The sequence below is a fragment of the Gambusia affinis genome, linkage group LG11, assembly GCF_019740435.1.
Source record: "Gambusia affinis linkage group LG11, SWU_Gaff_1.0, whole genome shotgun sequence".
In the NCBI taxonomy this organism is placed as follows: domain Eukaryota; kingdom Metazoa; phylum Chordata; class Actinopteri; order Cyprinodontiformes; family Poeciliidae; genus Gambusia; species Gambusia affinis.
The window spans coordinates 16,916,461-16,930,391 of NC_057878.1; the positions used below are offsets into that span (position 1 = coordinate 16,916,461).

A 13,931-nucleotide genomic window follows, 5' to 3' on the forward strand; every position below is an offset into this window, starting at 1 on the left:
AAATAACTTCCTTCAGCATGTTTCCTGAGGATTCTCCAAACTGTAGAGCTTGGTCAAAACAATAAAAAAGGCTTTATGATTATATTTCTGGAGGGAACAACTAATACGGTAGATGTTTTATCAACATATTCTCTTAACTGTGCTTTGAAATTTTAATTTCTTTTAAGCTCCTGCTCTTGCTGACACTATCACAATTAAGCTGTTAAAAACATTTTTAACAGTGTTGCACTGAGAAGTAGTGTGTATGATGAGCTCAGCAGAAGCACAGTTCCACCAAGTGTTTGCTAATTGATTTTGCTGCTAGTCTGAAGGAGCTGAGTGAGGGAGTCCGGAAGATCAGTTTGAAGACTGCAGCTCCAAGGAGGACTTATATGGAAAAAGCAGCACTTGGTGAGAGCAACCAATTGGACACTCCCAAATGGCTGCTACAGGCGATGATAAGATTTCTTAAGAATGCAGGAAAGAATCAAAGAAGCACTCCAACTGTGCTTTTAATGAGGGAATAACATTAGAATATGATGTAGAAAGCTGGTTTTACATATCCCTCTCTGCCCCCTTGCTCCCACCTTTAACATAGTCCTCTTGGTTGCTTTGCTGATCAGTTCTTTCTTTAAACTTCCTATCTGATAGATAGTCATATTGATCATATATTTCCATCCAGACAAGGCAGAACTGGGGTGTGAATACTTATGCAAGGAGGTGTCAATAAATATTACTATCCCTTAGCATATTATTATCAACTCAAAAGTTATTATTATTAATAATATCATGATTAATTAAACATTTTTTCCCTTTATAACTTAATGTTAATACTGACAATCATAAATGGTCCTCTCCATGCATATGAACACTTTCTGCCTATCCAAGGCATATATAGCTATTTACTCCCTTCAGTTTACCAGATCTTCTCAGGGATTGTTTACATTTTGTTCACTGATGGCAATATGATTATGCTTAATATATATATATATATATATATATATATATATATATATATATATATATATATATATATATATATATATATATATATATATATATATATATATATATATATATATATATATATATATATATATATATATATACACGGAAACTACTGAGCTCCTGATGATTGGAACACATTCATTGGCGTATGTTCCCATTAATGATTCAGCAGTACTTGTTAATATTAAATGTTAATGTCTGAAATATGTTCTGTTTCATAAGTACAAACTCGAAAAGAGGTCTGTCACATTCTCTCTCCGTTACAAGTCTGAGCAGGAAGAAAGTGGTGGTGAAGGTTATAATAAGAGCAAAGTCGTTCCTTCCACAGTATGCAGCTGCGGCAGGTTGTGAAACAGTACCCCAGGCACAGCAGCCTAAGCCCAGTGGGAACAGCGTCACTCCTCCTGGCATATTAACCAGCGTCCACTGTAATAGCCAAACACACCGCGACGGAGGACGTCAGGCTCTCGTCCCATCCTCAGAACGAAATGCTCCGCGTACCGGATCTCACTCGCGCTATCCTCCCGGATTCCGTCTGGCGTTTCGGCGAGGGGGCATTCACACGCACAGGCATACAAGCGGGATAAAGAACTCCTCGGTGAAGTAGGGAGGTTAAATTCAGAATAAGCCCCAAAAAATTTAACAAAAAAAAAAAAAAAAGTGGAAAGAGGTATCACTCCCCGCTCTCTGTCCGCGCGTAGAGGATGCAAGAGGAGTCAACACAAAGACCCAACATCTGCAACTTCAGGATTTACTTGTAAAGACGTATTTATTATTATTTTATAATTGGAGGTCGCGGAATTCTAAGTAAACATGCCTGTGAGAAGGGGTCACGTTGCGCCACAAAACACGTTCCTTGGATTAATCATCCGGAAATTCGAGGGTCAGAGTGAGTATCTTTGCGTAAATTCTGCTACCTGGCGATTCTGTGGATGTTTTTCAATGAACACTGAAATAAAAGGAGAAAAGTGAATAGATATCTCTATTCACTTAGATAACGAAGACAGCCAATGTAGTTATTTGTTGCAACGTTATTGTAATAATGTTAAAAAAAAGAAGTTTTCTTTGTTTTTGTTAAACGGAGCTTATTGTCTCACCTCTTCACAGATCGCAAATTTATCATAGCCAATGCGAGGGTGGAGAACTGTGCGATTATATACTGTAACGATGGTTTCTGTGAGATGACGGGCTTCTCAAGACCAGACATCATGCAGAAGCCCTGCACCTGTGACTTTCTCCATGGGGACCTCACCGACAAGGAGGCGATCAACCAGGTGGCGCAGGCTGTGCTTGGCTCCGAAGAGCGCAAGGTAGAGATCACCTACCACCGGAAGGATGGTGAGTAACTCGGCATGGCAAAGCAATGTGGTCAGTGGCGGTTTTGGCATGAATAACGCTCTGGGCCAGGCCTTCCTTCGGCTCCTTTTCCTACCTTTTGCTTGGGTATGAAGCTTCTTTGGCATAGATTAACTTACACAAAGTTGCACTTAACTTGTGATTTACTATGACTGGATTCACAAAGAATCGGCTTTGTTGTTGCATTCTGTGTTTTTCTGTGATTTGTTCCTCTCTGTTATTGTTTTCATTATACAAATCTTCACAGAATCTAAAGTTATTTCATAACTAGGCATGGAGTGGGTATTCAAAACTGCTAAAAGGAGATGCCAGACTAAAGTCCCAGGTAGATTTTTTTGTGCTGTATGAAAGAGCATAGCAGCACTGCGCCTTCCCTATCTGGTGTTACACATTGTCAGTAAACTGGCTGGAAGATGGCTACATCTCACTCTCACTTGCAAGAAAGAAAATTAGCAGTTTGATATTTCTATTCAGGAGAAACTTAGTCATGTGGCAGAAACTAAAGTAGCCGAGGCATCATTCTTATTGAAACTATAACACCAAGTGTATCTATAAAAAGTGTGATTTCTAAAACATTTGTGTTTCAGAGAAAGTTACTATTTTCCAAGAAAGAAAATAAAAGACAGCGGTATTGAGCCTCATATCATAAGCCAATAGTGCCACCCTTAGTCCAAGATTCTGTCAAACACATTTGAAGAAGAATTGTCATGGAGTCCATTTGCTTTCTAAAAATTGCTTACATAAAATAATTGTTATTAAAAGAATTATTTTTAATGGATCTTCAATAGAGTCACACAATAAATAATAACTTATAAAAGTATTAAACAGAAATATATATATATATATATATATATATATATATATATATATATATATATATATATATATATATATATATAAAAATGCTGGTTGGGCTGCAGGCTGGATATCAGAGCAGATAACCTAACTGATTAACCAGCTAATTGCTTGCTATTTATTTTACTCTTTAAATAATATGATGGCAAAAAAGTATAACGATTCCCTCAACAAGAATTTGAAAACTACTGCTACACACGGGGAGCATGTTTTTATCTTTTTTTTGTTGAGATCGTTGTATTAAAATCCAAAACAACAAAGACATGACATTGAAACATAACTTTAACTGTACTTACTGTTATCTTAACACTAGTTTGTTTCTCTTTTAAAATAAACACAATTAAATAATCCAAAATATATTTATTTTTAAATGTAATTATGTGGAACTAAACTAACCTTTAATCAAAGTTTTTAATTAAAGATGTAATATCAATCCTGGACCATTAGTGAGAGCCTCAAAACTTTCTAGTTAAGCAAGGATAAAGGTAGATGGTGACTAGTGCTTCACTTCACATCAGTTTAATTCTCTGCAAACATGGCCTTTAATATGCAAACCTTTTATGACTAGCTGACTGGAGATGTAAATAAACATTATAAATCTTCTTTAGGGCACAACTGACTGATGTGCCCCACATGAGGTGCTTGTGATGCCCCGTAGCCTTTGTCGCTCTAGGCAGGGGACCACATCACCCATGTCAAAAGCTGTTACTGAGTGTGGCCGGTATGCATGCAAGTCAAGTAACATCTTTTTTGACATGGCTCAGTCATGCTGTAGCTCCTCTTTGCTTCCCTATTATGATCCTTTGTGTCAGTTGACCACAAACATACCTGAGTCAGTTACATGAAGTAAAGTCCACATTACACCAGATGGGAGAACACAATGAGGGCTGTGGCTCCAGCTTGTTAGTTTACTCTGAAGGTAATATACAGTGTGAAAGTAAAAGTCTGACTTTGATGTTGCTAAAACACACTAAGGGCTTTCAAAATCTACTTAGATGTAACATTATTTACTTTTAGAAAATTACTATTTGAATGCATATTATTTTTATTGACTGGTTTGGATTGATTGACTACATTGGCACTGATTAATAAAAATAGTCATTTCACTATGGTTGTGCAAATAGAGATGCAAATCTTTAGTATATGTTGAACTTAGTACAAGACATCTAAGAAGCAAGTAACTATTATACATATATATATATATATATATATATATATATATATATATATATATATATATATATATATATATATATATATTAAATATTATAGATCAGAGTCTATTGGTTAATTTATGATCTTTGTTCTTTTTTTCTAAGTTTTGATCTTGAGTGAGATCAAAACTGTAAGAAAAGGTTCTACTATTTCAAGCAAAATCTAAAAAGGATTTTCAAAAGAATTTTTAAATTGTTTTCTGAAACTTTTATCAAACCTATAAGTGCCAGTCTCCTTGTCTATTCCACACAGATTGCAAATCTTATTAACAGATTCCTAAAAGTCTGTCAGTGCATTAAAGACAGAAGTGAGCGGGGCTCAAAAGGTGAAAATGATGCAACTTTGTTGCATTATATTTAGGTGTCTGTTTAACTAAAATGTTGAGTACTCTTTAGAAATAGCTTCCACACTGACAAGAGTTCCGGTTAGTCCTACACGATTGTGCTCATTCATGGTTCATTCAGTGATTGGAAAAACATAAATATTTTGTGTCTCTGACTGTCCGGTCACCTTTCGGATCCAGTCAAGTTGAAAATCAGCTGATCTGGTCACCATCTGATTTCCCTCTATGTGCCTATCAAACAGTGCCCACTTTCTTTTAAAATCACATCACAAGAGAGAGGATTAGAACGGAGGTTTTGTGAGGTCATATATGCTGAACAGGATTTAAGGTTTGATGGGCTGTGAGAAACAGCAATGAAAGTGACAGATTATAGAAAACAGATGAGCGGAGCCACAGTGGCATCGTTTTTCCGTCTTTATGTTGCAGCCATTTGGCGGCAGCAGTTCTGGTCTGCAACAACAGATGCTACAATTGACTGTTGACTGACAGAGAGCTAATTAAGAAACGCATCATCATTGAACCATCTCTTGCTTAATGTTTCATTTCTGTCTAAGTTAAGTTTTAATCCGCATGGTGGAGGCTTTGTAATCAACTGCAAAATAACGTTTGATGAATTTTGGTGCAGTTCATTATTAACTGTTAAGCCAAAATAATATGGCAAAATTTGGCATACTCTTTGTAAATTATCAAAGCAAAACTGCACTAAACAGAGTTGCTTCAAAATATTCCTCTAAATCTGTTATAGTAAAAAATAAAATAAAATAAAGCACTACTACCGCCTTGTAAGAACTTTGTGCTTTTGCCTCATTCTAGAAGTGGGACACTATGGGTATGCCACAATGGCCCCGTCTGTATTGTTTAATTGGGCCGAGACCCAGCTGCTAGCCCTTAGCCATGCCTGCTCAACCAGGCTGTGCAACCACTACCTCCATTTGGCCTTGGATGACTTCTATTTATCACATGTTAGAGCTTGCTAATTTATTGATGCTAAACTTCACAAGTAAATATAGATGTAAAGCTTTTAGACAAACCTCTCTTCCAAAAATCGCTTTTTGGTAGCAAAGTATTTTATATCAAAGGCAAAATAACTTAAGTATATACAAAACAAAATGTTTAAATGATGATTTCATTTTTTAAGAAAATAACTACTCAGATTAGATTTCTATATAATATTGCCGGACTTGCTAAATTAGTAATTAAATTTGACTCACCAAGTTTTCAGAAGTTCAGCTAAATTTTGCTAGCCACACCCAGGTCAGATTACACACACCTGGGGAATCAAGAATTTCTTTAAATTACCCTGTCTGACAGCATAAGCCTTAAGGTAAACTGCAAAGGTCTCAAAAACAACACATGACTTCCCAAATATATAGAAATTCAAGAACAGGTCAGGAACCAAATACTTGAAATACACGGGCCTTGAAAGGGTTATAGAGCCATTTCTACAGCTTTGAGACTCCAGTAAACCACAGTGAGAGTCACAAATTGAGAAAACATGGAAAAATGGAGAACCTTCACAGGCCAGTGAACCAAAACAAGTTTTTCCTTGATCTTGTTACCTCTTTTTACTATCCAAATGTGCCTGGTAATCTGAAAAATTGCCAAATAACCAAAATCTGAGTGGAGTCAACTACACTCTAGACTTGAAATGTATTATGATAAACCGGCAATTGATGTTTATAGCTGAAAAATTACAGCACTGATATGAATGATGTGGAGAGAAAAGAGTCCTAAATCGCAGAGAATTAATACAATGTCACCACTCAGTGGCATAAATCCCCAGATTGACCACCTCCTACTGTGCTCTCTGCAGAGCTTTTTATGGCCAGCATGACTTGGCTGCACACAGACAATCTGAGGTCACTCCTCATTTAGAGCAGCACATAAGTGTGCATGTTTAATTTTAATTTTGAGCCAAAGCAGGATATTTCTTTTAGCAATGCTGTAAGTTTTGGCTGACTTTCTGAGATGACTACAGATGCGTGCACAAACAGCAGTGTCGTTTTTAAGGAGTTCAAATGGAAGTAAAGAAGTAATATTTTATTTAATCATAAGGAGCCAGGGTGTTAATAATTAATTGGGAGCTTGACTACATTCGGGGCTGCGGATACATGTTTAATCTACCATCCGCAGCTATCAGCCTCAACTTCTCTTCCTTTTTTCGCTCATCTTGAACAAACTGGGAGGTGGTTACATTGCTGCAGGCTATTTACACATGCCACAGTCTAACACGATCTTTTCAAAACTGCACATGAAGCATGTTTATTATATGGGGAAATATCTAAAAGCAACTTTGCTTTGTTTCCATCCTCATGCTACTTCTCTGTAGCAGTTGAAAATTATCTTGTACCTAGAATCTTTAAAGAGCATAGGATGAGAGCTTTGAACCCTTTTGACATTACCATTGCTTTCAGTCTCTTGACAATTCTCCCTGGTGTGCATCACAGCTTCAAGACACAACTCCTAATACTCCTCAGAGGAATTTGCAGTGAGCTCATGAATAAAGATGTCAGGGCTGACAGTGCTGTGACTGGGAATGAGCAGCTTACAGAGTAAATGCATTAAACTGGTATAGAAGACCCAGCTCGTTGACTTCCACTGCTATAGGGAAATTAAAGATTCAAAGCGTCTGTAAATCGAAGTCGATGGATAAAAAGTGTATTTGATGCCTCTGCTCCTCTCAGTATTTCAATCTATCTGTTCTAATGCAAATAAGCTATAATCCTTCGCATTTAAACCTTTCATGTTCCTCACCATATGCACCTAGTTTAGAAATAAACCAGCCCCAGTTTAGACAGTTTGGCAGTCTCATTGGGTCCCTTGTTTAAGGTGTGTGATTTAGTGACTTTTAGCATTCAAAATGACTTAAGTTGTAACCTTAAACCTTAGTTTTTATTTTTGGTTGCTTTCTTGTGTATTTAATAAAATGGGAAGTTTTAAAAAAAAAATGAAGTTTGGTTGATGAATCTGGGTGCCAACAAGAGGAACAAAGCTTTGGTCTTTTTTCCCTGATCAGACAACAAGTTAAGCTGCTTATATGCATGCTGCTTAGAAATGAAAAGTAATGGAACAACAGAAAGTGCAGAAGCTCTGTAAAGACTTCCAACATGGGGGTATTTTCTTTTAATTTGAGTGTTCCTCTTTCTGGGAAAAGCCAAGACAGGTTGTGAGAGATATTCCACATGCAGGCTTCCTCGAGTTTGGATACATACTCAATGAGATAAGCGCTTTCCCTTGAGGGCTTTGTAAAGCTATCCTATTCCAGAGAGTGTAATAATACTTTGTACCTGAATGAGTCTTAACAAAAGGAAGCTGACACCATGGAGCAGAGAGAAGTTAAATGGATAATGGCTACATAGCAGCAGCTTAGCTAAGTACGCTGAATGATCTGGGACATGTGGCGTGCGTGGGTGCAGGGTTTCATAGGTGACTCCCCACCAAGGGGACTGAAGGGCCACGTGCACCCTGCCAAGGCTTCAGTGGCAGGGGAGAGAGGAGACACGGGACAGAGAGTGGCTCCAGTACACAAGGTGTGTTGTAGGACACTTGGGTGGCTGCACTCTAAAAGAGTGCATCCATTTTTCATTATGCGCAGCCTTCGCTGCTGTCTTGCTCTTCAGTATTCATCATATATAAACTCTCCAAGCAGAAGTATCAGATTACATGTTGAATTAAGTGCTGAGAAATTTGGATGCATATCGTAATTAAAGTACTTTTTTGACACACTGCTAATGCCAGCTTCATTATTGGCAGTATTGGATCAAGAGATAATTATTAATTGGGATGTGAGTACAATGAAATCTGTGAATAAGTGATGAGAATCTGCTATGGCTTTAATTTTATGTTTCAGATCCTACAATAAACTTTCAGAATATTGTGTTGCCTTTCTGTGACATTCCCATTTTTCTAATCAGTTACTGCACAGATGTTTTGGCAAGTTCATTCTGCAAAATTTATACAGAAAAAATCAAGTTACAGATGAGGAAATGGGAGGAAATGGAGTATCATGAACTGGCAAACGTAAATACAAGTGAATCACTGCTATTGCTGATGCTTTAAGTTATCCCTGATGGCTCTGAAGATGGTGATTGAGGATGAAATTAGGCCAGACTGTGTGGCTAACAGCGGTCTCACTGAGGAGAGATATTGCCACAAGCCCCAAGGACTTTAAATAAAGGGTGAGTTTGCATGGCCTCTCCCTACATGCCCTACTCTTGACTGACTATGCCCCTAATGTTGTGTATTGGCCAAAGCAGAATAGCCTTTAAACAGAAACATGTCAGATTTCATTAGATACAGCTTGCAGCTGAGCAGTAGTTGTAGGGCTACTGCAACAGTGCTTGGAGAGGATGATGCATAAATACTAAACGTCAGTGTTCAGCAATAACAAAGCAATTAAGCAAAAGAGAAAAGGGTGAGTCACATTTTAAAGTGAGATTCGATACTATTTAGTAATAAGCAGAAGTCTTTCTGTCTTGAAGACGTCCTCCTCTTTCGACACAAGTGCTTGTGACCTTTGAATTCTCTTCATAAAAATATTCAGATGGTCTTTTAATTAAACAGCAATGTTTTAATAATTGATGGTGGAAATGCAATCTGGAGTAATGAAATTTCCATCCTGAAAAGGGGGCTAGGATTAATATGCCATCCCTTCATTCAAGCAGGTGTAAATGACATCTTGGCTCACAAGAAAACATTTTATAAATGTCAGGGACTGAATAGCCATTCATTTGTTCATCGATGCAAAATGCGTCGTCAAGGTTGTTAAACACATCTTGCAGCTGTGACCACGGCCACAGGTATTGTTTCCTGTGAAGAGTCTTGGCAAAGATCAGAATTATTGAGCAGCCTGAGACCTAAATAAATAGTTATCTTCAGTAGTAAACAAACCCAGCTCTATAGCTCTAATGAATAAATTCCACAGGGCAGAGGTTAATCAAGTGAAATCAAAATTAAAGGTTACAGAGAGGAATCTAAATTAAAGGTTACAGGGAGGATGTAGAGCCCTCCACATCTTTACTATTTTTGCAACACTTTTCCACATTTAGCAAATAGATTGTAGAGGAGTGTGACTCATTTTGCAGTTTAAAATACTTTCTGCAAAGAAAATCAACAAATGCTAATAAAAACAAGTGGAGTTGTGAGCTTAGGATCTCAGATAAATGCTTGGAAACAACATAATTTGCAATAGTATATTGCATTATAACACATTGCTAAACTATGACTTTTTTTTCCTAAATTGAGTCATTCAAATTTTTTTTTTCTATAAAAAGTTTGAACATTTTTCCCAAAGTACCAGACTTTCATGCAGCTCTGATAATAACTATTTTACAATAACAAGTTTCTTTGTTAACCTAATCCGATCAAGCGCTGTCTGAAAGCAAATGATTTTTACAAGGCTCAAAACACAGGGTTAACTGAGAATCAAATCTCACTTTCATCCTTGGCAGTGTTCATTCATTCTTCTAATCACCTCAGCAAGAAAATACACAGCCCCAATACCTGTGTATGATGAAAATAGAAAATGTGAAGAGAATAAAGTATTAACAAAATCCATTAACAATCATACATTACTGAGATGTAAACATAACAACTTGAAAAACTACTGTCTGAAATGCTTCATCACCTGGCGCTTCGAGTGTCAGACATTTTTCGAGCATTGTGAAAGGAAATGTTATATTTGCAAAGTGGTAAAATTTCACTTTTCTTACTCTTTTGGATGTGTTACAGGCCTGTAAAACAAGAACTGAATAAACATTGACAGCCAAAATAAAGTTGAGAAAAAGCATGACATCTCTTGCTTTAAAGCTATTCATGTAGTGAGTGATAACAAGCATCAGATGACAAAATTCAGCATATATCTTTAATGAGTTACTTTGTGTCAAACTGAAGCTGCATAATGTTCAATTCATACTTTATAAGACCATCCAATATTTTATATTTGTACATTTATTTTTTATATTGCACATAACAAGCAGTTTCTCTACTCAGAGTCCCTCTCGGATGACCAAGCTTCTCACCCTGTCTCTACTGGAGAGCCAAGATGTATCCACTTGTATCCACAATCTCATTCTTTCTGTCCCTTTTCAAACCTCATGGTCAAAGATAAGTGTAGGAGCATCGGCTAGTTGTAAATTGTATTCACTACGAGTCCAGGTACAGCATTCACATTGCTGGAGACTCAATCTTTCCCTCACTCTTGAACTAGACCCTGAGATAAATAACCTCCTCCACTTGGGGTAGGATCTTGCCTCCACCCAAAGGAGGCATTCTGTCCTTTTCTATCTCAAGACCATGGTCTCAGATTTCTTCATTCTGCGCTCTTCAGACTTGGGTGTGAACTGCTCATGCAAAAGCTGAAGATCAGAATCTGATGAAGCGAACAGGACCACATCTTCTGCAACAAGCAGAGACCAATCCTTCAGCCACCAAAATGGATTACTTCAAAACCTTGACTGCCTAGAATAAAGTTTATAAGTAGAATTGGTGACAAAGGCTAACCGTGGTAGAGTCCACCTCTCATTGGAAACACAAAAATTCCTGTTAAAAATGATATTTAGTTGTTGCTGAACCAGAACACTTCTTTAGTGCTGCATCCTCTGTGCACAAAGAAGCATTATCTCATATCCTTCTGCCAAGAAGCTGATAGACTTTAGAACCACCATTGTTCCCAATAACCTTAGACTAAGAAAGTGACTACATCCCTATCGCTATGTGTGCATCCAAGCTGACATTTTCTCAGTCTTTGTTGATTTCTTTGTAAATAGTCTGATGCTGTTTTCTATTTACACATATACATATCTTGCACATTTTTTTAAAATTTTCCTACCCAGTTACAAATTTCTTTCAATTTGACTATGCTATTTTCAATACCTGCGCAGGTCATTATTTCCTAAGTTGTAGAGTTGCTCTCAGTGTAGTCATTTATTCTTTTGATCAGTTTTTATACTTTCACCTTAGTTTGAATAATATTATGTATTCTTCCATTTGCCTCTTACTGCTGATACACTTGAATTCCCCCACTGTGGAATAGTAAAAGATATTTCTATTTTATTTTCACATTAGAAAAATCCTCAATGTACTTTACAAGGCTACCTAAAACTTTGAGATCTCTTCTGAGGTGTTATATTGTGTCACACATTCCAATTCCCTTTTGATAATTGAATTAGCAAGTATACATTTCTACTTGTCAATTTGAGTTTTTTCAAGTGGTTTCAGATGATTCTCAAAAAAGTTATATTTTGGGTAAGAGGTGTTGATTCGCAGGAGATTCTATGAGTCTGATAAATATTTACATCTTTAAACAAAAATATAATATAATATAATAAATATCTATATTGGTCTTACTATGCTGCTATTGGTTACTAATGTGCTATGCAGAGTTTATGGGGTTTAAGAATAAATAAATAAAAAACAGCATTTTTGAGCAGCATGATCAGCTGGTCACTGGTTAAGCTGGTCAAGCTGAAAATCGGTCAATTCCAGTAACCTGCTGAGCAATCTGTGCATCATCATCATTCATTCTCATGCCTCAGAAATCATTCTCCTGACCTCTACAAGCAATATTTTACACAAGCACAGTGCACATGGCTTTACTATTGAAGTGGTTATAACATGGATTTTATCCCAGGGGTAATGCTCCTTTTGTTCTTAACTTTCTGTTGAGAACAAAACTTAAGAGAGTGTGAAACAGTGTAAAATGTTAACTAAAGCAAGTTTGCTAGCATGATCCATAAAGGTTAAACAGAGGAAGGGTACGAAGTCAGCATCAATTAAAGCTATATATGGCATCATGTCACTGTGAGGAGATGTGTGGTAGAAAATAGTTTGTCATCCATCAAAGCTCAGGTGAAGGGGCGTCCTTGTTATTGTTTACCAACAGAAACTGTAGAAAATCTGTAGAGGCATCATGCGGGGAGGAAAAAAACCACTAGGTTTAATGTAGAACAACTATTTTTAAATATAACAGTTTTAAAGGACTGAAAGTGTATTTTCTGTTAAAGGCATTAATTAATATTTTTAAGGATTGTTCTTTCCCTTACCTCTTAGCAATTATTTCAGGTAATAGTTTGAATTATCTACTGAGAAATTTTATACTTGTCAAAGTAATGTATCATCTTGGTGATCTCTTCAGAGTAAATAAACATGATTTAATATGACTGTATTCTTAATTTTAGCATTTTATAAAAGTAATGTAAGCAGAAAAAAATAATACTGTACGGCTTACAGTCTTTAAAATAGCAGACTTCAAGTGAAGTAAGTCAACTGTAAGTTAAATATGAAAATCTTTTACATATTTGGTTAATTTATGTGTATGACATCAAATTAGAAATTACATGTACAAAAACTTCTTTAAAACCAGGAACACCATGGTATTTCCTTCTTTTTACTTTTTTGACGAAAAACTTGAAAATTATGAACAAACCACAATAGTATGAAAACTGCATTTTGTAATGATTCCTGTGACGAAAGTAATATAAAACTTTCAAATGCACTACTCCGTCTGCTGAAAAAGACAAATTATCGGCCATACTTAAGGTAAAAACAATCCATTGTATAATAGTGGCAATTATTACTGCCAATAAAAAAAATGTCAAGTGACAAAACATTTATTTGTTTTGTCATCTTTGCCAGTATAGCTCCAACCTCTTTGTTTCCAAGTGTGACCATGAAAAAAAAGTTTTAAAGTCTAAACAGCTATGTCTCCAAGCCTTTATGTGACTCCACAGAACCAAAAGGAATGCACTCCACATTGGAAATGTAGGCTTTAGGCCTAAACATCTTAAAAAAATGTTTAGAGTATTCGACAAAAGTTATAATTATGTAATTTTTGTTAGTAGGTCATTAGATTAACCATTTATTGCTTACCTACGTATGTACTCCATTATACAAATGTATTGCAGAAAATCAAAAATCATACTTGCTGTTCTTGCAAAGGCATTGTTAGAAGCTGTTCTTTAGATCCATTTTAGTAGAGGTGACATTCAGCAGGAGACCATATGAGAAAAAGTACCCCTGCTGCTTAGCCTTTAAGCATGACTATTGTCTCCCCATCTGTTAAGGTAAGGCTCAGCCCAAATCCCATCCTGCTCAATTCGTCATTTTGGATGTCAGCTCCAATAGTATCTCAACGTTCGATGATGCATATTTGTTTTATGCCAGCTATAAAACACAG

At 36.5% G+C, this 13,931-nt stretch overlaps 1 protein-coding gene across 1 annotated transcript in view; it reads left to right on the top strand.

Annotated features, from left to right (window-relative positions):
• Positions 1 to 1,450: 1,450 nt before the first annotated feature.
• LOC122839709 (potassium voltage-gated channel subfamily H member 7-like) overlaps positions 1,451 to 13,931 on the top strand; it is a 41,246-nt gene continuing 28,765 nt past the window's right edge. Inside the window, exons 1-2 of the mRNA XM_044131547.1 lie at positions 1,451 to 1,876; positions 2,095 to 2,325. Of these exons, the coding sequence (XP_043987482.1) occupies positions 1,801 to 1,876; positions 2,095 to 2,325 (307 nt within the window). The 5' untranslated portion in view covers positions 1,451 to 1,800. The remainder of the gene's footprint in view (positions 1,877 to 2,094; positions 2,326 to 13,931) is intronic.